The following is a 25599-nucleotide window of genomic DNA, read 5'->3' on the forward strand; positions in this document are numbered from 1 at the left end:
CGAGCTCCACATGAACCACTGTGCGTGTCACTGTCCCATGTCAAATAAATCCAAATGTCGCTGTTCATGGACTTTTCTAAGCCATGGCTATACATACTTCTCAGTAAAGGTCTTAGCAAGAAGCCAGATGATAATTGGCAAGTTCTACATCCACTTGTTAGTCTCTCTCAGCTCACGCGTGAACATCCAGCTACCGCTATCTGCCGATCGCTGGTCCAACCAGATCCATCTCTGCGACTCAGGAATTTCTCTTCTCTCTTTCATATCTCAATCATATCATAACCGCCTCGTTCTCACCTTTCGCTCGTTGTACGTAGGAAGAATCACACTGTATTTGTTGGCCATTATGAGATATAGTGTCAAATTTCAGGGATGTCGGTCCTGGCTCAGATCACTCAGTATGACACGCGTCTACTCTTCGCATGGAGACCCTGAAAGAGGGTAATCCACTCACGTGACTCCTCCGCATCAGGGCCTACCCATTTTTCCCCTGAAATTTCCCGGCCCGTCACACTCCCCAATACGACAACTTTCCACCCTGGTCTCCACGGGTGCTCTGAAACCTGTATTTTCGTTCCTGGGTCCACCTGGTCGTGTTCCATCGGCTGTGGCTATGGGGTACCCTGAATTTTTGGGGTGGGGAGTGCTGCCTCCGGCGGCTGGGGCTCCGCCCCAGACCCCGCTGCTCCTCTCGCTGCGCTCGAGTCGTTTCCGAGTCCGGTCCCAGCCAATTCCTGCGAAGCAGGAGCAACCAGGGTCTGGGGCGGAGCCCCAGCCGCCGGAGGCCGACCCCCACCCCGCAAGCATGGCATCCCAGTTACTAGCTCTGGTAAGATTTACAGGAAGCAACAGCAAGGAAGCTAAGAATAGGATATTAAATAGGTTGCCGGCTGTTATTTGTTGCCTAACTTGATTCCGTTTGGCAGGTTGTCCTGTGACCTGGTGGTGGTGCACGGCTGGTCACGTGATGTAGAGTACCCAATCATACATATTCAAATCTGACGGTCATGAAGACCCCGATATTGGTGGTCAGAGAGCGTACATTGTTCTTGTTACACAGCATAAACAACAAAAAAAATGATTTCGCCAATAGCCCGCAGAGGTTTGCTTACTCTTGGCAAGCGCCAATTGTCGACCAGTGCTGTTCGCATGGCCGAGACTCCTGTTGTCCCCCCTGTTGTCACTCCTAAGCGTAAAGTTGGCGCTTTCCGTGGAGGGTAAGTGTACTCGGCTTTTGTTTGTTCTCCCTTCGTCAATTCGCATGAAAAATCGGGTCAAGCTTATCGATCTGGTTGCCAATTACTAACTTGCGGTTTATAGTTTCTTTGGTTTCTTACTCGGAGTGTCTCTGACCGGTTTTGGCGCCTACTACTATGTGTTTGACGAGTACCGTGCTGCCAACTCGGTCGTCATCACCGATGTGATCAAGTTGCAAGAGTCCATTCGTGCCTTGGAAGACCATGTCAGTGCTCTCGAAGCCAAGGCTTCCGAGAAAAAATAAAGCTATGTAGCATCATGTATTAAAACAGCTGTAATGACCTCTCTTCTGAGATAACTGGATTAGGCTATATTCTACCAGGTGCCGAGGTGGGAAAGTTAGGAACTTTTCGGCTCACAAATTTGCTTTCTGATCACTAGTTTCAATATTATTAATAGAGGATATCAGTAGAAGACATTGATTTCTCAATTGGCTTTTTTTTTTCGCGGAAGCATGAGATCTGAGACCCCGAAGGCCCTTCGATATAACGTTATACAAATATTAAATTTCATGTGATATTATTACTATTAAACCTGGTAATTTTGTGTTCGAGTCGATTTTTAGGAGTTGGCATCAAAATCAGTTCCCAACCATTCCCAAACTTTTGTGATTTCGCCATGGATTTCCAGCTGGCGAGTTCGAATGCTGCTCGTATCCTCAATTTTGGACACCACAGATTTCCATGTACGACCGCCCTTGTCACCCTTGAACAGCGCTTGTTGAAGACGGGGGACTGCGACGTACCTGACAGTCTGGCCAGAGGTATCAGAATCAGCCTGCTTTTGTTGCTTGATAAGAATATTCTTGGCCTGTGTGACATACGAATCTACTTGAGCATTGTAAGCTTGTAGCGAGGAAATACCCAGATATCCAGCAATTGCAGCAATGATACTAGCTATAACCAGGTAAAGTTCATTTCGATGTCTGGATAGGGTTGCGAGGATTGTGAGGCGGACGCGACAGGAGACCGTGAGTTCGGCCAAAGAGGTCGACTGAAATATCTTTTCCGTTTTGTGAATGTTGGGGGCCGTTTCTCCGGGAGGAGCGTACCCCTTGAAAGTCTTACGAACTGTTCGGAACTGCAATCTTGTTAGTATACTCCGGTCGAAAATCAGTAAAATAATCGGCCCACAGATACAGTATAATTCAGGTGCAAAAGGTAATTGCCATCTAGGTCGACTTGTAAAGTGGTACTGCATCGTCTGGAGCAGTGCTCTCAGCCATGATTGGCAGTATACTGTCCAAAGCCTATTCACCCTAGTACCATTCTCTATGCGATTTGAACTCTCTGTACTGCGTAACCGAAGGTGAGTTTATCCTGCCTTACAATAATATCCTTCTCGTTTTCGATGTCTTTAAGAGCTTGGCGCCATAAGTCGTTGAATTCTTCTTCGCTCAGACTAGCAATAGTTTGTTTTAGAAGCTCTTGTCGTAGCTTATCTTCAGAAATTTCCGGTGTTGATTCATCGGTAATACCACACTTGACATTGGCATTGCGCTTACGGAGAATTTCGACAGCACGTTTAGCCAAGGCTGCTACTTTGTTTCTTCTTGCCATGTCGGGAACACAGGTAGGTGGGAATGGAAGGGTACCACCTAATGAAATCAGACTTTGAACTGGGACATATCCCTCTTCACAAGCGACTCGGAAGTTGGGGTAACACGCAGCATGCTCGGGGCAAGGCACACATTCTGGAGTGCCGTACTCAATAGCCTGATTAATGTAATTCTCAAATTTATAAAGAGAATCAGCGCTCACATAAGGGGATGCCTTTTCAATCCACTGCGAAGGAATACTGATAGTTCGTGGCTCTGGAGAGGTCAAAACGTCACAGTAACCAATTCTGAATCGTTCAACACACCACCAGCTGGCATAAAATACAAGAGACAATGTAGCCGTCACTCTGAACACGTAGGCCAGAGCAGAAAAGAACAATTCAACATAGTCTGTAGACTCAGCCTTGGACTTGGATCGTTTTTTATGCTGCTTGCGTAATTTCTTCTTCAGCGCCCTGTCTTCTTCTTCGATCTCCCTTTCAAGTTCATGATATTTTTCGAGATCCGATTCATGAAGATCTTCAGCAGCGACTTCTCCCTTTTTAATTACCTCGATACCCACACGCCCGTCAGTAACCGGCTCTGCTTCTTGTTCTGTTTCTTCATTCTTCACTTCAGTGCTTTCCTGGTCCTGTTTTGGATTGTCATTCAACTGTTCGGGTAGAACAAATGCTGGCTCCTTTTTCTCTTGCTGTTCTTGTTGAAGCTGACGAGAAAATTCATCAGACACTCGCAAGTGTTTCACATCAGGCATAAAACTGAGACGTTTCGAACTACTGGCACGTGGGAAACTATGGTCGCGAACAGAGTTATGTGGTGCGGTGGCTGGTGGTGCTCTTGGAGGACTTCGCGATGGAGTGGCTTGTGTGTTTGAATGATCGTCTTCAGGGGTATTGGGAAACGAAGTAAATCTACGCACAGATCCTGGAGTAGCAGGAATTGGCTGTTGTTGCTCTTGTTGAAGTGGTTGCACATACTGAGAGTATTGAACAGGTTGAAATTCCGAGGGCTGTTTAAGATCTGGCTGTGGTTGCACTTCTTGTGGCTGTTGAGGAATATGAGGTGTAAAATATGGCACTGATTTGGTATCATCAGCCATGGTAACATCATTATCGAATTGAACAATTGACGAAAACGTGTCTTTTGGCGCACTTCTTTTTGGTGTTGTATCCTTGGCACGCTTCTTGGCAGAACTGGGTTGTGGAGAATCTGTAGATTCTTCAACTTCTTTGTGTGCCCTCTTACGAGCCTTGGGTGAAGATGGTGACCCCTTTTGGAAGATATTCTTATTTGAGAATGGGCTTTCCGACGCCTTTTGAGGGGTAGGCTTTTGAAAGACGTTGCGGTCAGAAGATCCCTGTCCAACAAGAGGCTCCTCTTTGATAGATTTACGGGGCGATGTACCTGTAATCGACACTGGGTTCAATGTTTTCTCAGTTTTAGGTTGGGTATTGAGTTCATATTCAGAGGGGTCGACATACTGCTGTTTGAGAGTCTTGCGTGTCTTTTTAGGCGAGCTAGACGCTTTTGAAGTCGAACTTTTAGTGGTTGCAGTTGAGGTGGCATCACCAGTAGTAGATTCAAAGGCACTCGCAAGAGTTCCAGGAGGAGCTAGTGAAATTGCCGACTCGAGAATATTTGGCACTGGTTCAGAAGACGTGACGGTGCTTTCAATAACAGTCTCAATTTCAATTGCGGTAGCAGGAGCCGTAGTTGAATCAGTTTTTCTTGAGCGTCGGGAAGGAGATGGTGGTGGTTTACTCTTTGTAGAGGCAGAAGTAGATTCTGTTCCTTTAGCAGGAGATTTGGCACGAGTAGTACGTGAACGCGATTTGGAAGGAGATGCTGGCTCTGCCACAACTGGAGCAGTAAGTTCAGCAACGGGAGGAACCTCGGTGGCAGCAGGAATCTCAGCTATAGGTTCAACAGCAGACTTTCTTTCGCTTTTGGAGGGAGATCTTTTCGCGGGAGAACGCGAACGGGCACTTCTTTTAGGTGGAGCCGCGTCCACAATTCCAGCTCCATGAGGACTAATATTATCATATTCGCTGAGAAACTCAGCAGCTCGTGGTAGAACATGGACCTTGAAATGTTCGACCCATGTAGCTTTCTTAGCACCAGAGGGAGGGAAGTCTACATCATGAACTGCCATGACATTTCTCAACTGAGTGATGGTCAAAGACGCGGGGTCAAACCCGTCACGAAGATAGTACCGTTCATCCTCCCCAGCATCGGGAGGCACTGACCGACGACCGGTCTGACGAGACATTAGGCTTTCGAATCAGTTCAGAGAAGTAGAAAAGAAAAATTAGATGGTGTCAACGAACACAGATTGTCGCGAGATAGCAGTTGATGTGGCGTGGAACAATGGCACAGATAAACCGAAAACTAAAACAAAGTTCGAAACTGAATCGCCAAAAACCACAACAAAGGAAAAATAAACGAAATACGCGTCAATTGTGTCAATGCACTAGAACCGATGCCCAAATATTACGTCTGTCAATAATGATAAACGCAAATTAAATTAAATGTTTGTTTTGGTCTGGCATTCCAGGGACATGCACCAGTCAGCCGCTCGTATCACTCCAGTAACCGTATCACGTGATCTGTTCAATTCCGGGGTACAAACATATGGTCTAACAATTTTATATCTCATTCTGGTAAGTATAACTCAGTCTCAGATGGCCATATCTCCTATTTCTACCTCCAATCAACACACTAGGGGTGTGATTATTGCGGAATTGAAGTGATTGAAGTCGAGATTGGATGCCTCAAATCCGGCAGTGAAGCAACATACTACGGCCAATGAGTTCCAAAACCCTTTAGACCCCCTCAGACGACTCTTTTATTCTCGAGTCATAACAGCTCGGGCAAAGCGAGAGGAGCCACGAGTCCGGGCGGAGCCCGGCCGCCGGAGGCTTCGACACCCCACCCCCTGAGCTCTCCCATTAACGAGCTGATTTTGAGACGAGTACAGGTTAGGGTACCCGGAGAAATTCTGGATCGCGATGAGAGCTTAATTTAATATTGTTTTGGGAAGTGAGAATACAGATCACAGATCGGATGAACAAAGCGCTGGATTGATGATAAGATAGAATGAGTGACCCGCAATTCATTCCCAGACGGCCTAAGCGCATGTCTGTGTCGGAGATTATGTTCCAGAATGACGATGATAGAATGGAAGCCGATAAGGAAATAGAAATGGAGGACGGATTTGATGAGCAAGAGCTGATCAACATGTCGCCGTCGTCCACTACTGCTCATTCTTATGTTGACGAGAAGTCTCTTCAGGCAATGGCTGCCAAGTTGAATGCTTTGAATGTTCACGGTGGCGGTAATGGATCCAGTACTGCTGGTAGTGTTAATACAGGGTTTGGTGGTTCGTTAGATGGATCGGGATCTCCGGGTTCTTTTCATGGAATCGGGTCGCCTCATGAGTCGCTGCACTCGTCACCAGCTAAATCGCGTATTGCCAGTTCCAATACTTTGAAGAGCTTGGTCGACCCGTCTCTATCGCCCAAATCCAGTCATTCCACAACCGCACATGCCGCTGCTGCAATTGCTGCCCCTCATCCATCGTTGGACATGGCTAGCCAGTCACCTCACACCTATGGCTCATTCCAGAAACAATATGCTCAAGGAACGTTCCACCAGGAAGGTCACAAAGAAGACCCAGATGTATTCAGAGAGCTCAATACTATGTACTCCAAGGTTCAATCTTGTATTGACACGCGGCACAAGTACCAGTCCATCTCGCTTCAGCGAGAATCGGATAACCCGAAGAACTCATCTGAGTGGGAAATCTACCCTCCTCCTCCCAAACCATCGTGGAAACCTCAAACTAAAGAGTTTGCTGCTACAGTGTTTGAAGAAGATGAGAATGAAAGAGCCAATGAGAATGACGGAGTCGAAGACGGCGAGGCAGATGACCATGTTAACGAACATGTAACCAATGGTACCAATCCTCCCTCTCGACGACCGCGATTATCGAGAATTGGCTCAAAACTAGAAGTTGGCGATGATTTCGACATGGCTAATTGTCCTATTCCTACTCCCTCTGAATACATCTTTGCTGCTGATGATGACTCTGTATTCCAAGTGTACGAATCACAAGAGGCCCTTGACCAGGGTCTTCCAATTGTAGACGTCCCTACTCTTAGAGATTATTACATGGATATGGACAGGATTATTTCCATTAGTAGTGATGGTCCAGTGAAGAGTTTTGCGTTCCGCAGATTGCAATATTTGGAAGCGAAATGGAACTTGTATTCTTTGCTAAATGAATATCAAGAGACAGCTGACTCCAAGAAGACCCCTCATAGAGATTTCTACAATGTGCGTAAAGTAGACACTCACGTACACCACTCGGCCTGTATGAATCAGAAGCATCTTCTCCGTTTCATCAAGTATAAAATGAAGAAGTTCCCTAATGAAGTGGTTATTTACCGTGACAACAAACTGTTGACACTGACCCAAGTGTTCGACTCTCTTGGTTTGACTGCCTATGATTTGAGTATTGATACGTTAGATATGCATGCTCATAAGGATTCGTTCCACCGATTTGACAAGTTCAATCTGAAATATAACCCAATTGGTGAGTCCAGATTGCGTGAGATTTTCCTCAAAACAGACAACTACATCAAGGGCCGCTACTTGGCGGAAATCACAAAGGAAGTTGTCGAGGATCTTGAGCAGAGCAAGTACCAGATGGCCGAATACCGTATTTCCATTTATGGAAGAGATCCAAATGAATGGTCTAAACTTGCTGCCTGGGTTATTGACAACAAGCTACTGTCCCACAACGTCAGATGGCTCATTCAAATTCCTCGTCTGTATAATATCTACAAAGAGGGAGGCATTGTCAAGAACTTCAATGATGTGGTTGAGAATGTGTTTAAACCTCTTTTCGAGGTCACCAAGGACCCCAGTAAAGATCCTAAGCTGCACGTCTTCCTTCAAAGAGTTATTGGCTTCGACTCTGTAGACGATGAGTCGAAGGTTGACCGCAGATTCCACAAGAAATATCCCACTCCCAAGTACTGGGATAATGCTCAGAACCCTCCCTACTCCTATTATTTATACTATTTATACGCCAATATGTCATCACTCAATGCTTGGAGAAAGAAATTGGGTTACAATACTTTTGTGCTTCGTCCTCACGCTGGAGAAGCTGGTGATCCTGAGCACCTGGTTGCTGCGTTCCTCACTTCACACAGTATCTCCCACGGTATCTTGCTTCGTAAGGTGCCCTTCATTCAGTATCTGTACTACCTGGATCAAATTGGTATTGCCATGTCTCCTCTCAGTAACAACGCTCTTTTCTTGAATTATGACAAGAACCCCTTCCATTCTTACTTCAAGCGTGGACTCAATGTGTCTCTCTCCACTGATGACCCACTTCAATTCTCCTACACACGAGAACCTCTTATCGAAGAGTACTCTGTTGCTGCCCAAATCTACAAACTATCCAATGTTGACATGTGTGAACTGGCACGCAATTCGGTTATCCAGTCTGGATTCGAGGCGGCTCTCAAGAAGCACTGGATTGGCAAGACCTACACTCTCCGTGGTCCGAAGGGTAATGTCATGGAGAAAACCAACGTTCCCAACGTGCGTCTTGCCTATCGTGAAGAAACCTTCCTCCACGAAGTCGGTCTCATCGAAAGGTACACTGGCATTTCTAGCTGTCTCCGTAACGAGAGATAACATCTATACAACTAATGTGCTTTCTTATTGCACACTGCCTCCGGCGGCTGGGGCTCCGCCCCAGACCCTGGTTGCTCCTGCTTCGCAGGAGTTACTGGGACCGTGGACGTGACGACTCGAGTGAAGCGAGAGGAGCCACGTGGTCTGGGGCAGAGCCCCAGCCGCTAGAGGCACGAGGGCCCCTGAAAGCAAGTAAAAAAAAACTTTTTTTAATAAATATCAGAAACAAAAGGCAGAAAAAATTATTTACCATGTCTCTTGGAGATACCTGCCAGTGCGCTCCATGCTGCTGACATATGCCTCTGTCGTTTCAGTTGACCAGTTTTGCGTCTCCTCGAGAATAGTGGCTATTGTGATTCGCACTTGGCGGGGCATTTTTCCTGCCGAACCGCAAACGTATATAGATGCATTCTGTTTCACAAGAAGCTCAGATACCTGGTCTTTGGCTGAGTACAACTTGTCTTGCACGTATCCGCCATTCTCCCTCGAGAAGGCAGGTATCACTGTCAACGACGAGTGGCCGGAATTTGAAACTCTATTCCAATCGTCTTCATATAGATAATCCTTTTCTTTGTATCGGCAGCCGAAAAACAACAGCATACTAGCGGCTGTATCTGGCTGTAGAACAGCTTCTTTGGCTGCCCGGGTGAGTATTAAGCTCCGCATGGGGGCAATGCCAGTTCCTGGTGCAATCATTATGATCGGTGTTTCAATATCGTGAACATCTTCCGACTTGAACGAGGCCCGGAATAAACTAAATGGTATTTTGTCTCCTTCTGTCAGCCCTTCAACCCATTTGGTACATACACCTCTTCGAATTCTCTTTATGATTGTTTTGTATTTCACGATAGCTATCGTCAGACTGAAACTGGTTTTGTTTACGGGATCGCTTGGCTTTTCATTGTCGCTGGTTTGTACACCATCATTAACGGCTCTAAATGATCCAGGTGAAGGAGATGAAATAGAAAATAGTCGTGGTCTCAAAATGGGGATTAGGTCAAGAATGTACTCGACAGGAATTTTTAGCGAGTAAAATTCGGTGATGGTTTCTAATATAGATCTTCTAGATCGATTGGCATAGTCATACAAGTCTTGCAGCCCCTCTATAGTTGAAAACTCTTTTAGTCTTTCCTGTTCACGCTCGTTATCTGTAGAAAAGTGCCAGGCCACAGCAAAAAAGCTTCTTCGGGGGATAGCAGAAATATCCAAATGGTGTGTTATCAGCGACCGCAGAGTCAGTGGCTTAACCAACCCACCAATAATAGCCTTTTCAAACTCCTCGTTCACAGTGACGGGATGGTCTGCAATTTCAGACCACCCCTGGTGTTCGAGAAGCTCATTTACATCAGTAGCATCATTTCGAGGATAAAGCCCTACTGTATCACCCGGGAGATAATCAAGAGAAGGTGTAGAATCTTCTTGGCTGGCAGTAAATTCAAAATTACGGACATCTTGAAAATGCTCTTGTGCTGTGATGCGTTTGTTAGAAACAACAGTTCCCACTAGAGCATCACCTCGAGTCAATGCAATGGTTGCAGTCTGAGCTTCACCAGAAGTAAGCCTTCTGATTTTCTTTGTGTCAACAGACAGTTTATACCTTGGCTCTAGTAAGATATTGTCACTAATCACCTCAGTTCCTGGCGCTAGAGGGAACATATCTGGTTGCAGTAAACGCTCGCTAATAAGGTCAATCCAAGATTCAAATTGACTATCTAGACTTTCTGTACCCATTTCGTCGCCCTCGCCTCTACCAATGAATTCGCGAGCGCCCAATTGCATTAGTCGTTTATGAACTTTACGTATTGCCCAATTGTATCTTGGATATGATGAATCGCCCAAACCAAAACTTGTGAATCTAATATGAGATAATAAAGTCGGGGGCAGCTTCTTTCGAAGTAAAAATCTCCAGAATTTTAACGCATTTCTCGGCAAATCACCTTGTCCAGTTGTCGAACAAATGACTATAATTGTTGATTCTAAAGGTAGTTGTGAAACATCATAATCATCCATACCGCAAACAGTTGGATTTAATCTGAGTCGTTGGCATTTTTTTGCAAGAATTTCAGCACAGTCTTGTGCATTTCCGGTTTCAGTACCATACAATATTAGCACTGACCGCTGTGGAGAAACAGATCCCACAATCGAATCCATCTTGGTTGGATCTAATTTAATTGTCGATAAATGCTATTAATTCTATTAAGCTCAGATCAGCATCGACATGAGATCAGTCAGTCAGATCAGCACGGCTGTGTTATAGTGAAATTCGGAAGAGCATTTCCGACCGGAACCCGCAACGACCGCTCTCTACTCGGGACAATTGTGCCCGTCTGACGAATAATTAAATTGTGATATCTGATCCATGATTGGAATTCACAATTGCTATAGCCAGATGAAACTGGCCGATGAAGTGTAGGATGCGTCAGTTTGACATGTTTTCACCTTAGGTGACCAGGACTGGTCATGATACTTCAAGTGACTTCAAGGGACCATTATAAAATTAAGCATTTGTTCTCAAAACCAAGAAAAAATTACATTCTTAAGCCGATAATCTCAGAGGTTACATAACAAGTGCACAGAAAACAGCAGAAAACCAGAGGTATAAGGCAGAGCCCTAGCTGCTAAAGGCATCAAGCCAGATTATTCAAAAGATTTATGGTCGTATTCACATTACAGCATTAACTAGTCATCAATTCACCAGTTTCGAGAGCTTTCGCGTTAGCGTGCGTTTGGGTCTGGCATTGTGTTGGTCGTAGCGGGTCTCAGACTTTGGCTCTGGCCGGGTATACTCCTCCGAATACGCCGAGCTGTTATTTCGTCGTTTTGTATATGCATTGGCCAGTCTTCTATATTCCATGTCTAATAACGAAGTTAGAAAAAAGTCCCACGAATGGCCTGAAACAGGTCTTAAAAATGTATAACGACACCAGGAATAAGGGAATAAAGGGGTACTATCGGCAGACAATATTATGCTTCCTAACAATACTACCCGCTTTATGCCGGAAAATAAGCTGAAACCACTTACAATTATTGAATCTCTCCAGTAACGCTGACATTTTTTATTAGAGTTGGCTGTACCAAAAAAAATTTTGTTATTTATTGCAACGAGTTGTAGATTGACGAAAATCCTGTCGATTATAAATTAAATCTGTAAATATTTACAGTCCAAAACGTACCGATAGCGGGGGTCGCGAGATCATAGCATGATCTTCATTATCACATTCCTAAAAAGAGTAAAAACCGTTAACAGTCAAGGGTTTTCTACTGTATGCGGAATTAAAAATATGCTTAAGGGCGAAAGCAGTAAGTCAAGTCGAAAATGTTGATCGATCGGTGGAGCCTCTGGTCCAGTCAAGCGCGTTAACGCCCACAGAAAAATGCCTTTAGCCAATCTCAGCCGGGTGCCGCCAACTCACGCGAGGTGTGCCAATTCCCCGCATGATCCAATGAGCCAAGCTTTCTGCCGAGCTATTCAGAAGGTGTTCATATCCCCCTCTTTGTTGGCTCCAAATAGGCAGGGATCCCCTGAGATCTGGATTACGGTCCTGGTCTCTCATTGGTAATTGAACTGAAACCATCAATTAATATGCAGTTGCGAGTCAATCACAGAAGTGCTTTATTCAATACAAACCTGTCGTGTAACGCGCAATATCAGGTGAAAAATGCTTGATTTGTGGACTAGCGGTGCAGCAGAAACAGCAGCAGCAGCCAGCAGCAGGCCAAGATCTAAAGGTGCTCCTTATACAGCATCAAAGCCACTAAGACACGGTAGATAGTTCCAGGGAATATTCAAATGGTAGTTCTACTCACTATACGAATATAAATAACGTACATTGTAGTAGAAAAAATGCACAACTAACCAATAGAAGATTTTATTGGTCAAACTCTGGCCCCAAAATAAATTATCTTCTGGCCCTTTGCCTCCGGCGGCCGGGCTCCGCCCGGTCCCTTTGTGCTCGCTTCGCGAGCGACGTGAGGTGCCCCAATTGTTACTGGTAGACTGGTTTTATAGATATATCGAGCTATAGACTTAATGAAACTAATACCGAGTTTCTCAAGACTCACAATAGACCCTACCTATAATCACGAAGCTTTGGTTCATAGATTATAACTCCATTCATAACAACTTTTCATTTGGGGTAGTTTCGCTCTGCTACCTAAACACTAGTATGCTAGACGACATTCTCTATCCAAGTTAGTCCACTGTAGTCTCGTTAGCCCAGATAAAGGCGTAGATCTCCCCCTGTATCTTGCATAATCTCGCATAGCATCTAACGGCGGCATGTTGGTTAAACGAATTTACACTAACAACCACAGGCTCTTCAACACCCAAATGGCAACGAAATATTATCCACATTTATTCGACAGAAAGTATAGAAATTTTGCCATTTTTTAAAAAAAATAGGTTCTCAATATGATTCTAATAGCAACTCTAAATCTCAGGGGCTAAATGACAAATATTTACCTATAGTCGATTGATATTATGAAAGTGTAGCCAACAAGGAAATAATGAAACAACCATCGCTAAACTTACCCTTTTGGTAATTGTGACTTAGAAATTGCAGTGGGTTGACAGTATTAAATGTCACAATTAGAATCAATGACTTAAGTTTTCCCTAATGGCTTTTGCCCTTCCGAAGTATAAACTATGAAAAGCACAATGACAGTTCATACAGACTACTTTACAAATTTTTCAAACTGCCAATACGACTAAATCTCTTTTTCAATCTGGATAGACTAGATATCAAGAAGACACTGTGCCACTAAGCATGGTAATGCTAACTTCAGCGTCTTGGTAAAACCCGACTCATGCAACAATAAAACTCCCGAATTACACAAACAAATACAATTAAGAACAAGTATTACATCTCCTCAGAACCAGAAGAAGAACAAAGACCAAAGGGGTGGGGTCATTGATCCTCTGAGACAGACCCTCAAACTGTAATATCCGTCACGTGATGTACACCCTAACCTGTCGAGTTTGATTTTTCAGATCTGCAGTGACGGGATGACCCAGCAGACCAGTCTTGCCTCACCGACTAAGAGAACCAGACCAAATCCAATTTCAAAAAAATAATGCTCAGAAGATCGCTAATGAGAAGCTCGCCGAGCTCGGCACTTGTATCGAGTTCTGTTAGAGCTGCTACCAGACCGGTAGTTATGGCAAGACCCATTGCCAGAACCCAGATGGTCAACTCCCGGGGTCTGTTTGGATTCAGAAGCTATTCTGAGACTGCTAATGGCGAGAAGAAGGATGCTGAATCTGCTGCTAATGAGGCTAGTTCTGAAAATACTAAGGAAGAGACTCAAACATCAGAGTCTGAATACGCCAATCTTTCGGTAGAAGAGTTACAATCCAAACTGAAGGAACTGCAATCCAAGTTTGAGGCCAAGGACAAGGAAGTTGCCAAATTCAAGGAGCACTATACTCGATCCGTAGCCGATTTCAGAAACCTACAAGAGACGACTAAAAGAGAGATTCAAAAGGCTAGAGACTATGCTTTACAAAAATTCGCGAAGGACCTGCTTGACTCGGTTGATAACTTCGACCGTGCCCTGGCAGTTGTTCCCGAGGAGAAGAGATCCGATAAGGAGAACCACGTCGAGCTTGCCAACCTGTACGAAGGTGTTAAAATGACCCAAGAAGTTTTTGAAAAGACTCTGGCCCGTCACGGACTTGTCAAGCTTAACCCTCTCGGAGAGAAGTTCGACCCCAATGTTCACGAGGCTACCTTTGAAGTGCCCCAGCCGGACAAAGAACCTGGCACCGTCTTCCACGTCCAACAAACTGGATTTGCGCTCAACGATCGTGTTCTCCGAGCTCCCAAGGTCGGTGTTGTCAAGGGTACCGACTAAACCCCCGCTAGCAGACCTCTGTATATAAGTTAGGTTGGTTTAATGTACATAGTTTAATGTCTTTCTTGTGCCTCCGGCGGCTGGGGCTCCACCCCAGACCCCGTGGCTCCTGCTTCGCAGGAGATGGCTGGGACCGACGACGGAACGACTCGAGCGCAGCGAGAGGAGCAGTGGGGTCTGGGGCGAAGCCCCAGCCGCCGGAGGCACACCCCTCCCTAGTACAAAAATTGAGAATATATATATACAGATGATGCGTGGTTGTAGAGTTGGTTTAGTCACGGATCTTGATCGGGAACTGGGTGGAGAGCGAGGATACGACAGCGTCCTGGAGATCGTTGATTTCGGCATTGGTCAGTGAGCGGTCCATCGACTGGTAGTTGATACGGTAGCACTGGCTCTTCTGTTTGGTCTTTGGGTGTACGAACTCGTCAATGAGACTGACGTTTTCAACGAGATCGCCGCCAATTGATCTGACTACTTCCATGAGATCGTTGATGTGGACTTCTTTGGCCATGTCGCACCAGAATGCGACATCTCTAAATGTTCCAGGGTATTTGGAGTAAGGTTTAAAGGTGGAGACTGTGTTGGGTTTGAATTGAGAGAGGAATCGCTCGTCTTCAGACCAGAAGAGACGGATATCTGGAACGCCGAAAAGAATCATGGCAGTTCGCTCGAGACCAATACCAAAAGCCCAGCCGATTTTATCACCGACACCAGCACCGGAAAGAACCTCATGCTTTACAACACCACATCCACACATCTCGAGCCACTCACCTTTCCACCAGATCTCAATCTCCCAAGATGGAGAGGTCCAGGGGAAGTACGCTTCGATCCAGCGGGCCTTAATGGGCGAGAAGAGGTCGGGATCTGTAGATCCGGCTTTAATAGCAGCTTCACGAGCCTGGTGGAATACATGGCCCATGAGCAGTTCAATTGTTTTCTTCAAATGCTTGCCAATCAGTTCCGTCTCGAGTTCTGACATTGTTGGTTGGCGGGGATTACCCTCATGGAATGGTGGATCGGGATCTGAAACTATAATGCCGGAATCTGGAATGCTTTCAAGATCCTCTTGAATAACCTTGGCAAGATTGTCGCCATGTTCGGTTCTCGACCATACTCGAGCACCTTCCATTTGGTGGAAGGCTGGGTAATGGGTTCTGTCAATTGTGTCTCTACGATAAACGTCAGCAGAAATCAGGTATCCAGGAGTCTCACATGTCTGAAAACATTCTGATTCGTGAGCTGATGTGTGGGTTCTAAGAAGAGTCTTCTCGTTGATGTAGTAAGTGTCGGTCTTGCTTCTGCCTGGATGGTCTTCGGGAAATCCTAGAGCATCGAAGTTTTCGTATGTGGATACTACAGGCTTGAAATCGTTATATGAGGTGAATCCAAGATCCTTCAGACGAGATTCTATAAGTGACCGAAGAATGCCTATAGGGTGAGAGGGCTGAAGATGAAGTTTACGAGATGTTAGGTTGGCAATTGAGTTAGGGAGGTTTGTGAAATCGTCAGTAGGATACTCCTTTCCAAGAACAGTGATAGTTGCATTACCACTACTGGATTCTGTGGAAATGTTTCTCTTCAATGACTGGGCGATGGAGCTCCTCGCATTGATATTCCATCTTCTGACGGCTGGAGCTGACACTCTTTGCAGTAAAAATCCGCTGCTTCTCGATATGTTCGCAGTCATTATCAGTTCGTTTCGTGAAATCGTGATAGATTAGGCTGTGCTCATGAAATTCTGAGTCCGATATTAAACAGATTAGAGGGTTCAATGGTGGTCCAAATACTGTAGAGGTACTGAATCTTTTGTAATATAATTACAGCTATTATCAAACTCCACAAAAAACAATTGAGTGATTCAGTTGTCCACTGTTACCTTATTTGATACAGGAATTCCCACGTATCGGAGTTGGATAAAAGTCTAGTGGAATATCCGAGATCAGGCTACCGAGAATCAACTGGTCTGCAGGATTATTTTCCGACCACGGGCCTCTATAGCTGGCTGTGACACTATCTCACACCACAGGCCATGAACTATCCCACCCTACATCTTATATGCCTATAATGAGGTTTATTGTAAATGGTGTCTGCACTCCACGTCAATATCATCGGTAGTGTAATTTTTCACTGAGATATCACTATAAAGTTACCCTGTCAAAATCGACAAATTAATTTTGGTTGAAGATGATCAAAAGGTTTAGATTTTCGAAACCACCCGCAAGTCACCACAGACTGACCACAACTGACATCAATGTTCAGTCGGGTATTTTCAGCTTTAAAGCCATCGGCTTTACTGGCTCCTAGTAGTTTGCTCACTTCTGTTGGCGCTTCCAGAACCACTGCTTTAACTAGTCGATTCGGAGGCTCGACTTTCCAACAGATCCGTCTCAAACATCAATATGAACCTCGAGTGAGAATCAAGAGAAAAGCTCAGAAAGGTCGTGTTCCAGTACGGACGGGCGGAAGTATTAAGGGATCTACTCTACAATTCGGAAAATTCGGTCTTCGTCTCAAATCTGAAGGTGTTCGTTTAAAGGCTGTACAACTCAAGGAAGCCGATAACGCTATCATGAGAGCTCTTCGTCCATTGAAGGGCAAACTATTCAGAAGATTGACTACTAATATTCCTGTGTGTGTCAAAGGTAATGAGACTCGTATGGGTAAAGGTAAAGGTGGTTTTGAATTCTGGGCTTGCCGTGTACCCACGGGGAAGATTCTGTTTGAAATCGACGGTGCCAATGTTCACGAAAGCGTGGCCCGTGACGCATTCCGCATTGCTGGCGACAAACTCCCTGGTACTTACGAGTTCGTGAATCTCGAAACAGCTCCAAAAGCCGGATTCCAGCCCGTCAATGTCGATGGCAGCCCCGTCAACTTTTATGAAGAGGCAAAGGCCAACCCAACGAAGCAATATGCCAATGTGCTCCAGGGCCAGGATCCTGAGCTCCGAAAATATTTAAGACGATAATCATGTCCCACCCATCCTGTAAATAAGCATTCCTTTTATATGATTTTTCCATGGCGGACGTGCCTCCGGCGGCTGGGCTCCGCCCAGACCCGTTGCTCGCTTCGCGAGCTTTGGGCCCCAAGCAGGTGTTGAATTGTTTAGGGTCAGAAGAAAGCTCACCCAGAGTATGCTGGACACTGTCCCCGCGGGACAAGGGAAGCGAGCCACGGGTCAGGGCAGAGCCCAGCCGCCGGAGACATTCTACCGTTCTCATTCATAAAATCTAGTGCATTAATGGGTCATGTCAAAGGTCTCGAGAAGGTTCATAACTCGGGCAACATAGGCCTCGAGGTGGAAAATGGCCTTGCTACCCTGGCGGAGACGGTGGTCGTAGAAACCCGCGGCCTCGATGATGTCGGCACCTACTTCAGGAGACACTTTTTTCAGAAGGCTGAATGTGAGACTTTTGAGAATAACAGGAGCTGGAATGCAGTGTGTGAGGAGTTCATATAGGGTACCACGAATTTGTAGAAGTTGGGCCACTGATCTCTTCTTAATAGTATCGTCGGCTAGTTTAGAGATAACGAGTTCCCAGTCAGCAGGCGGCACTGGCGTGTCTCGTGTGATTTTATCATTTTGTGCATACATAGCTTCGAGAATAAGCAAGCTCTTACGGAGGTTTCTTTGTGACTGTCTGGCAATCTTGTCCCAAAGATACTGGAGGTCATCTGGAGATGATGGCAGGTCGACCTTTTCTTTCTTGGCCACTTTGCTCAATACGTTTGCAATTTCTTGATTGGTGGGAGCTGCCACTCTTACGAGTAACGTTCGCGATTTGATGGGGCCAATAATGTTCGAAGTCGAAGTGGCTAGTAGAATCAATCGTAGATTGGGTGAATATTTCTCCATAGTACGTCTTAAAGCCGATTGAGCATCACGGGTTAACGAGTCTGCTTCATTGATAACAACGACTTTAAATCGCTGTTTGGAAGACAAGTCAACTTGCTGAGTTTGGGCAATTTCTTTTAATAGATCTTGGATCACTACTCTGTCATTGTTTCCCATATCACTAGGAGTGATCTCCAGGTGGTGTACCGACGAGACGATATTAAACTCCACCTTCTTGCTGTTTGTTTGGAAGACTCTACCATCGATCTTAATTTTCGATACACCTGGACCGTATAATTCTCTTAATACAGCCATGACACGCGTTTTCTTGCCAGCACCTGATGGACCATACATCAGCATATGAGGGAATTCTCCGCTGGCTGCTAGCGATTTTAATGATTTGGACAATCCATCATGATAGTCAAGAGTGTCCAAACTCTTTGGCATATATTTATGTACCCACAACGACATTTTTCTGTGAATCACCCTTGTCTATTGACAAAAATTGATGAAGATGAGACAGTCGTTCGCGTCGGGATTTAATATCCACGCGCGTCCGCGATACTGTAGCCGCTAAATGCAGGGCCTGTTTCCAGGGGGAATTGCATCCAGTAGCAGGGCCCTTACTTTTAAGAATAAGACTAGGCTTTTTTTGATAATTATTATTAGTGATAAATGGATTTGAAAAGAGGAATGGAAGTACAAGCTCGAGAATTAGTGTTTGAAAAAAAATATTAGGCTGTACAACCTGTATGCAGGGACTAATAAAAACTTGCATCTTAACTTAACAATCAATTATTCCGCATTAAATAGAAAATATTACATTTACATGTCTCCTTTACCTCCAGAGGAAGACAAGCTAGTTGCGGTGTCTTCTTGGTACTGGTGCGTTGGCTTGTCCAGAACATCTTCTTCTCCATGATATCCTGTTTCCTCGTCGAGGATAGCGTTGTGATGGGGTAATTCTTGGGCAATCTTGACGACATCCCATGGAGTGCGAGGGTTGGATTTCTCGAAGATTTTATCAATCTCTTCAAGTGATCTTCCGGCTGTCTCTGGGTAAAAGATGTAGGTTGCAACCAGAATCAACAGATTGAGGGCGGCAAATACAGTGTACGTGTAATAGTTGATATTGGCGAATGCGACTGGTGTAATCATCACAACCATGAAATTGAAACCTGCAAGTTAGAACTATGATCGAAACATTTCACTAAGACTCTTGTGTACTTACTCCAATTGGCGGCTGTAGAAGCACCTACTGATGCAGCTCTGACCTCCAGAGATGCAATTTCAACGGGGTACAGCCATGTCATACCCAACCAACCGATAGCAAACTGTAGCACGTTAGTTTCATATTATCCCATTCTATTGCCATGATGATTTCACTTACAAAGGTATTAAAGACAAAAAACAAAATGGCAGCGGCAATACCTGATCCAGAGTTGTTTCGTTCCGTTGCATCCCAGACTGTGATAGTAAGAAGAACCATTGTAAGAGTCTGTCCAGCAGCACCAAACATCATTAGCTTTCTTCTTCCGACTCTCTCAATAGTATAAAATGCAATAAAGGATGCAAGGAAGTACTCTGTTCCATTACAAGCAGCTAGAATTCTGGCGTTCAAAGGACTTAATCCGATAGAAGTTTGATAAATGAATGCACTGTAGAATGTAATCTAGTGACGACATGTTAGTAATGTGCCACCAATCAGTCTGGATTAGACTTCTTCTCGCATGATACCTACCAAATTGATTCCAGTCAGCTGTTGAGCGGCTTGGTTCCAAAATCCGAGCATGGCACGGTGGAAATGCTTTTCGCGACCAAAGGTAAATAAACGTCTAATTGGAGCGTTGCTTCTCTCCTCATCAATGAGAGTAGCTACAATTTCTTCAATTTGAGCAGTGATAAGATGGTGGTCGGGTTCAACATCATCTAAAGCCGAAAAGATCAGTCGAGCTTCCTCTACTCGATCTTTCTTAATCAACCATCTAGGCGAGTCAGGTAAGCTCTGTTGAAATGTTAGGAAATCTGAATTATAGTAAGTGGAACAGAATGAATGTATACTCACCAGCACAAAACAAACAATAACAATGGCAAAAACAATTTGAAATGCAATAGGGAATCTCCAGTTAACACTGCCCTTGGCGAAAAAAAATCCAAAGTCAAGCCAGTAACTGATCATAATACCTGCAGTGATCAGGGCACCTTCAACCATTACTAGCTTACCACGGACTTGGGGTTTAGCAATTTCACTTTGCCATAAAGGAGTCTTCAAATGTTAGTATCATCCAAGAGCAAGAAGCAGGTAACAACTAGCAGTTCCACTTACCGTACTGGTGATAAATCCATTACCGATACCAGTGACAATTCTTCCAACGATTAGTTGTGCCAAGGAAAATGATGTACATTGTAGGGTGGCACCAATGGTCATGACAATAGCACCAACAAAAATCACCTTTCGACGACCAAACTGATCACCAAAACGCATGGTGGCCAAAGCACCCATCAAACATCCGATCTCATATAAACTGACTACAGTTCCTTGAATAGTAGAATCATTCATTCTTGGAAACTGATCCAAGAACTCGGGTAGGGCCACTAAGCTCTCGGTTAGACTTTGAATTCTACTAAAAATCTTTAATTCTACTTACAAAGACCACCCATAACACCTTGGTCGAAACCAAACAATAAAAATCCAACGCCAGCTATGATAGCCACAGCATTATTCAACTTCTTGCCTCGAAGGCCTAAAAATGACACTCGTTCACCACCGGACATAGTTTAATTTTCCTATATTTGAACCTTGGCCAAAGATGAACAACTTTAAAGATTACATCATCAAAAAGAGAAATTAACTCGTATTTATACAATACAATACAAATTGTGAGGAGCCCATCCACAAAAAGTGATTGAGGATATGATAAACTTCATACTACCCCACCGTCCAGATCAGTCAATGATGTGCGTCAAGTTCAGGGGTCATGTAATGACGTAGGGAAGCTGGCTTGTCGATCATGGTGGGGGTCGATACTATTGTATGGTATAGTGGAATGCATGATGCGGGGTAGATGAGCTGACGTGAAATCTCCGACACGGAAGTTGCTGTACTTGCTAAGTTATTTTTCATCTTGCATTTTACAAATTGCCAACAAACCATATTTAGTCAGTCAAAAAAACATAAACGTATACTTGCAGCTATGAGCTCCTTCGCCAAGTTCCGCTGTTGGCAACCATATATAGCCGAGCATTATACGGAATTAAGTTTCCGAAATGCATGAATTATTGCGGGGTATTGATGTAGACTAACGTAGATTTTCGTCGTCTTTAACATTCAGTTCACACGGATGTCCCTGCCAGAACTGGTTACGGAACCGATGTTTCTGGAAATCCCGCTACATTTGTCGACAGCTGTGAATATACATGCAGGGATTGACAGTATGAACTGTAAGATCAACACTCCAAATCGAAAAGTCCGACTTTGCCGCTTCTTGCCGTTTCGGTCTCGGTCAAGAGCAGTGCCGTATGAAAAGTAATCGTCAAACTCTGTAGATACCAACTAAAAATGCAGATTATAAATCGAAATTAGCTAAGTGAAGTGATGATATCAGTGCTTTCATGACAGCATGCTTTAGCAGGTGGTGAATAATGCGATATAAAATATATGAATCTGATACATTGTATATCATTTCAGATGGCAGTGTATTGAAGTTCAATGCACAATCTAGTTCGGTTAAATATCTTCAAACTAGTTTAAAGTTCGGTCCTCTGATGTTACAATGTATGTCGGAATCCTCCAAGTAGCCAAGATCAGCCTGGTCGTGCAACAGCTTACCAGTATAGGAAACGGACGATAGTAATGTTTCCACTTGTAGTTTTGTAGCATTTATCAGGAAGTTGCTCTCCGGATTAACTAACGGTGTGAAAAGGTTCAAGAGTTACTTGACCAGCACCTGCAAGGGCTTCAAAGTGGCCACTGAGTAGTGATATAGAACAGGAATAGTAGCAACCGTTTATACTCACTACAAGCAGTTTTACTGCTGTGTTGTACCTCTTCTCTCCACGTCTTATTACTGTGTATGATAAATGTGGAATGTATTTAGAGAAATAGAATTGAGCACACTGTTCCGTAGCTTGGAACAATGTCCATATAATTATAAAGAGGGTGTTTCAGATATTCCATCCAGGGTCGCCACCTCGCACTTGGCCGGTAAAATGAACCATGTCAAGTCATGATTCTAGTGAAAAACTTGGACGTCTAATCAATGACGAGCAGCCTCTCTTTCCAGATGGTAGATAACCCAGATGATCCCATATTGGCGAGATCCACTCGGGTAGGGGGTCTGCCTCCGGCGGCTGGGGTTCCGCCCTAGACCCCGCTGCTCGTCTCGCTTCCCTCGAGTCATTCATTTAAGGGTCCCAGATGACTCCTGCGAAGCAGGAGCAACGGGGTCTGGGGCAGCGCCCCAGCCGCCGGAGGCAGGACCGGCAGGGCCTACCTGAAATTCAGCTAGAATAGGGCCACAGGCATTATCACTACTCTACAGGTCTCTTTGTGAGGTGAAACGGGCATACTCTGATTATAATACTGAATGTGCGTGAGTTACTCAAGTATCCTGTTACTATAAGATACATGTCCTCGTGCCTCCGGCGGCTGGGGCTCCGCCCCAGACCCTGGTTGCTCCTGCTTCGCAGGAGATGGCTGGGTTCTTATTAAATGTCCTTGAAGCAGCAGCATGTTAATCTAAGACCGTTCTCATAAAATGAAAAGGTGACCTAACTGGGGAAAGTTACTCTCAAGACTAAAAGTTAAATAAAAGTAGTTGTCAATCAGCCTTAACAACTACTTTTATCCTAGCAACAACTTTCCAACTAATTTCTCTGGACCTGGAGAGGATTCTCTATTATGGGATCATGGCATTCCTGTCAAGATCAAGTTCGTGACTTAAGATCAAGTTAAAATAGCGCATATATCTGCACTCATCACACCTAGAACGACTCTGGTGCCTATCAACGTAACGGTAGCCTGCTATCTCTTATCTGAGGATGAGCATCAAGGCACTTGTGAACAGCAGTAAAGCAGGTACAGATGTAGCAGTCTTGCCAGTGATCACAACTAAACCACCAAATTAGCCTGTCTATACTTCACGAGTCACAACTCTCTAACTTTCTACTCTTGAAGGGTGAAGCTTCGCAGGAGCAATCTAATATATCGAGCTTAAACTCAACTTCATGAAGCTCCACCAAACACCTATTTCAACCTGAAGATCTTAGCGGATAATATTCAATGATCCCCCGATCAGCTAACGATTCTTCTGCATATGCACATTAAGCGCACAGCAACGCATCTCCGGAATATCCTTATCAGGAATTCCTAAATTATTTGTTTTCTAGTGCTGCATCGGGAGGTTCGTGGGTCCACAGATGCCGTATTATTATCGGCCCATTGGACGGGAAAAGTGTCTCAATATATTCAGTGACCAGTTGATTATCGATTTAAATTATTTTATTATATTTTACCCCACGCATTGTTCCCGGCTGTCCTACTTCGGCCGTCCCGTCCCGTCCCGTCCTCGCCCATGATAAACGAAGCTATCAGCCATTGTCCTAATCAAGAGATAAACCCATCATTCCCGTCAAAAATCAAATCCGTCTAACTCAAAATCCATATCAAGCATCTAAACACGGGAACTACGAATTGAGCATTGAGATTCATTATTGATAGACTGATAGTCAGGGGGCACAGCTCTCAATTATGGATGCATTTCCAGAATTGGCCCACACGATTGGAGCCAGCTAAACTTTAACGAGATGATTTCTTTTTTGTCGAGCAGATCAAGTTCGTTATTAAGTCCTTATCATTGTAGCCACTATATTTTTAAGCTCAAAAGGAGAGCCCTCTTTTAGAAGTAAGCCTGCGAACCGCCATTGACGGTTCCTGAGCCCGGTTTGCCTATTATCCACATCCGGATATCAGCCCGCAGTCTACAGACAACCACCCCACTAACCCCACTAGTCGTACCCTGGCTCACCCTGGCGCACCACCCCACTATTGGCAGCTTACCCCACTAATACAGGCACACCCCACCACCAGCATACCACCACCACTGATTTATCCACACCACACCCAGTATTTACTATATAAAGGAGGATTTATATCTAGATTTAAAGAATAACCTACACTATATCATCACAATCACAAGTCAATTTTTTTTTGATCTAATTTTTATATTTGTTATTTTATAAAATGTCTCCTCCTGAAGAAACCGTTACTACCGGCAATAACTCGTCAGTTGCTGATGGCCCTCAAAAAGTGGTTCTTCCAATCACTCCATTCGAGACATATCCCAAAGCTAGAGCTGCTCCTAAGGAACTGATTGGAGTCGAGGCTGCTCTACACGCAGCTAAAAATCCGGATTTCCAGGCTGTTTCTACAATTGCCGGACAATTTTCTCTTAAAGATAAAGTCGCTATTGTTACTGGAGGTAATTCTGGAATTGGTTTAGAATATTCAGTTGTGTTGGCCGAGTTGGGTGCTATTGTTTATGTGTTAGATTTGCCCGAAGCTCCCTCTGAAGACTATGCCGCTTGTAAGGCATATATCAAGAAACTTGCTACTGGAGGATCTCTTGAATACAGAGTGGCTAATGTGACGGACGGTCCAGGTATGGCTAAGGTCACACATGAGATTGCTGAAACGCATGGTAGATTAGACGTTTGCATTGCTAATGCAGGAATCCTGGGCCCCGTGGTGGATTGTCATGAATATCCTGCAGACTGGTTCCGCAAGATCATGGAAGTCAATGTCACGGGAGTCTTTTTGACAGCCCAAGCTGCCATTAAAGAGATGTTGGAGCGCAAAATCAAGGGGAGCGTCATTTTCACGGCGTCTATGAGCGGTAGCATCATCAACAAAGACATGCACTGGATTCCATATACCACCGCCAAGGCAGCTGTGGTTCAACTGGCCAAGGCATTTGCATGTGAAGTAGGAACAAACGAGATCCGAGTCAACTGTATTTCGCCAGGCCACATCCGCACCCGAATGACTGAAGCATATCTAGGAGTCGAGCCACTCATTGAAAACTGCTGGGCCGCACAAAACCCTATGAACAGACTGGGCTCCGTCTACGAGCTCCGTGGCACAGTCGCCTACCTTGCCAGCGATGCCTCGACCTACACAACCGGCCACGATCTCCAAGTGTGCGGTGGACACACTGCCTGGTAAATCACCCGTGTACCCAAAATAAACAGTACCATCAAAAGGACACCTGCCTCCGGCGGCTGGGGCTCCGCCCCAGACCCCGTGGCTCCTGCTTCGCAGGAGATTGCTGGGACCGTAGACGGACCGACTCGAGCGGAGCGAGAGGAGCAGCGGGGTCTGGGGCGGAGC

General features: G+C 44.9%; 12 protein-coding genes across 12 annotated transcripts; 5 read left to right on the top strand and 7 right to left on the bottom strand.

Annotated features, from left to right (window-relative positions):
* Window positions 1-2528: 2528 nt before the first annotated feature.
* Window positions 2529-5084, bottom strand: SRC1 (Src1p; the record flags this gene model as incomplete). Its single annotated transcript, XM_018879234.1, has 1 exon — window positions 2529-5084. One exon carries the CDS (start codon window positions 5082-5084, stop codon window positions 2529-2531), a length of 2556 nt encoding a protein of 851 aa, XP_018737169.1.
* An 866-nt stretch (window positions 5085-5950) lies between these two features.
* On the top strand, window positions 5951-8521 carry AMD1 (AMP deaminase; the record flags this gene model as incomplete). Its single annotated transcript, XM_018879235.1, has 1 exon — window positions 5951-8521. One exon carries the CDS (start codon window positions 5951-5953, stop codon window positions 8519-8521), a length of 2571 nt encoding a protein of 856 aa, XP_018737170.1.
* Window positions 8522-8767: 246 nt separating this feature from the next.
* TAH18 (Tah18p) lies at window positions 8768-10672 on the bottom strand (the record flags this gene model as incomplete). Its single annotated transcript, XM_018879236.1, has 1 exon — window positions 8768-10672. One exon carries the CDS (start codon window positions 10670-10672, stop codon window positions 8768-8770), a length of 1905 nt encoding a protein of 634 aa, XP_018737171.1.
* A 2922-nt stretch (window positions 10673-13594) lies between these two features.
* Window positions 13595-14374, top strand: MGE1 (Mge1p; the record flags this gene model as incomplete). Its single annotated transcript, XM_018879238.1, has 1 exon — window positions 13595-14374. One exon carries the CDS (start codon window positions 13595-13597, stop codon window positions 14372-14374), a length of 780 nt encoding a protein of 259 aa, XP_018737172.1.
* A 271-nt stretch (window positions 14375-14645) lies between these two features.
* MSF1 (phenylalanine--tRNA ligase) lies at window positions 14646-16064 on the bottom strand (the record flags this gene model as incomplete). The annotated part of the gene is made up of 1 exon (XM_018879239.1): window positions 14646-16064. The coding sequence occupies one exon, from the start codon at window positions 16062-16064 to the stop codon at window positions 14646-14648; it is 1419 nt and encodes a 472-aa protein (XP_018737173.1).
* AWJ20_2302 (uncharacterized protein) lies at window positions 15034-15447 on the top strand (the record flags this gene model as incomplete). Its single annotated transcript, XM_018879240.1, has 1 exon — window positions 15034-15447. The coding sequence occupies one exon, from the start codon at window positions 15034-15036 to the stop codon at window positions 15445-15447; it is 414 nt and encodes a 137-aa protein (XP_018737174.1).
* A 564-nt stretch (window positions 16065-16628) lies between the features above and the next one.
* MRPL16 (mitochondrial 54S ribosomal protein YmL47) lies at window positions 16629-17345 on the top strand (the record flags this gene model as incomplete). The annotated part of the gene is made up of 1 exon (XM_018879241.1): window positions 16629-17345. The coding sequence occupies one exon, from the start codon at window positions 16629-16631 to the stop codon at window positions 17343-17345; it is 717 nt and encodes a 238-aa protein (XP_018737175.1).
* Window positions 17346-17615: 270 nt separating this feature from the next.
* Window positions 17616-18683, bottom strand: RFC5 (replication factor C subunit 5; the record flags this gene model as incomplete). Its single annotated transcript, XM_018879242.1, has 1 exon — window positions 17616-18683. The coding sequence occupies one exon, from the start codon at window positions 18681-18683 to the stop codon at window positions 17616-17618; it is 1068 nt and encodes a 355-aa protein (XP_018737176.1).
* A 354-nt stretch (window positions 18684-19037) lies between these two features.
* Window positions 19038-19379, bottom strand: STL1 (glucose-inactivated glycerol proton symporter STL1; the record flags this gene model as incomplete). The annotated part of the gene is made up of 1 exon (XM_018879243.1): window positions 19038-19379. The coding sequence occupies one exon, from the start codon at window positions 19377-19379 to the stop codon at window positions 19038-19040; it is 342 nt and encodes a 113-aa protein (XP_018737177.1).
* Window positions 19380-19926: 547 nt separating this feature from the next.
* On the bottom strand, window positions 19927-20424 carry STL1 (glucose-inactivated glycerol proton symporter STL1; the record flags this gene model as incomplete). Its single annotated transcript, XM_018879244.1, has 1 exon — window positions 19927-20424. One exon carries the CDS (start codon window positions 20422-20424, stop codon window positions 19927-19929), a length of 498 nt encoding a protein of 165 aa, XP_018737178.1.
* A 69-nt stretch (window positions 20425-20493) lies between these two features.
* On the bottom strand, window positions 20494-20772 carry STL1 (glucose-inactivated glycerol proton symporter STL1; the record flags this gene model as incomplete). The annotated part of the gene is made up of 1 exon (XM_018879245.1): window positions 20494-20772. The coding sequence occupies one exon, from the start codon at window positions 20770-20772 to the stop codon at window positions 20494-20496; it is 279 nt and encodes a 92-aa protein (XP_018737179.1).
* Window positions 20773-24453: 3681 nt separating this feature from the next.
* SPS19 (Sps19p) lies at window positions 24454-25434 on the top strand (the record flags this gene model as incomplete). The annotated part of the gene is made up of 1 exon (XM_018879246.1): window positions 24454-25434. The coding sequence occupies one exon, from the start codon at window positions 24454-24456 to the stop codon at window positions 25432-25434; it is 981 nt and encodes a 326-aa protein (XP_018737180.1).
* Window positions 25435-25599: the final 165 nt, after the last annotated feature.

This window comes from Sugiyamaella lignohabitans, chromosome B (assembly GCF_001640025.1).
Source record: "Sugiyamaella lignohabitans strain CBS 10342 chromosome B, complete sequence".
Lineage (NCBI taxonomy): Eukaryota > Fungi > Ascomycota > Dipodascomycetes > Dipodascales > Trichomonascaceae > Sugiyamaella > Sugiyamaella lignohabitans.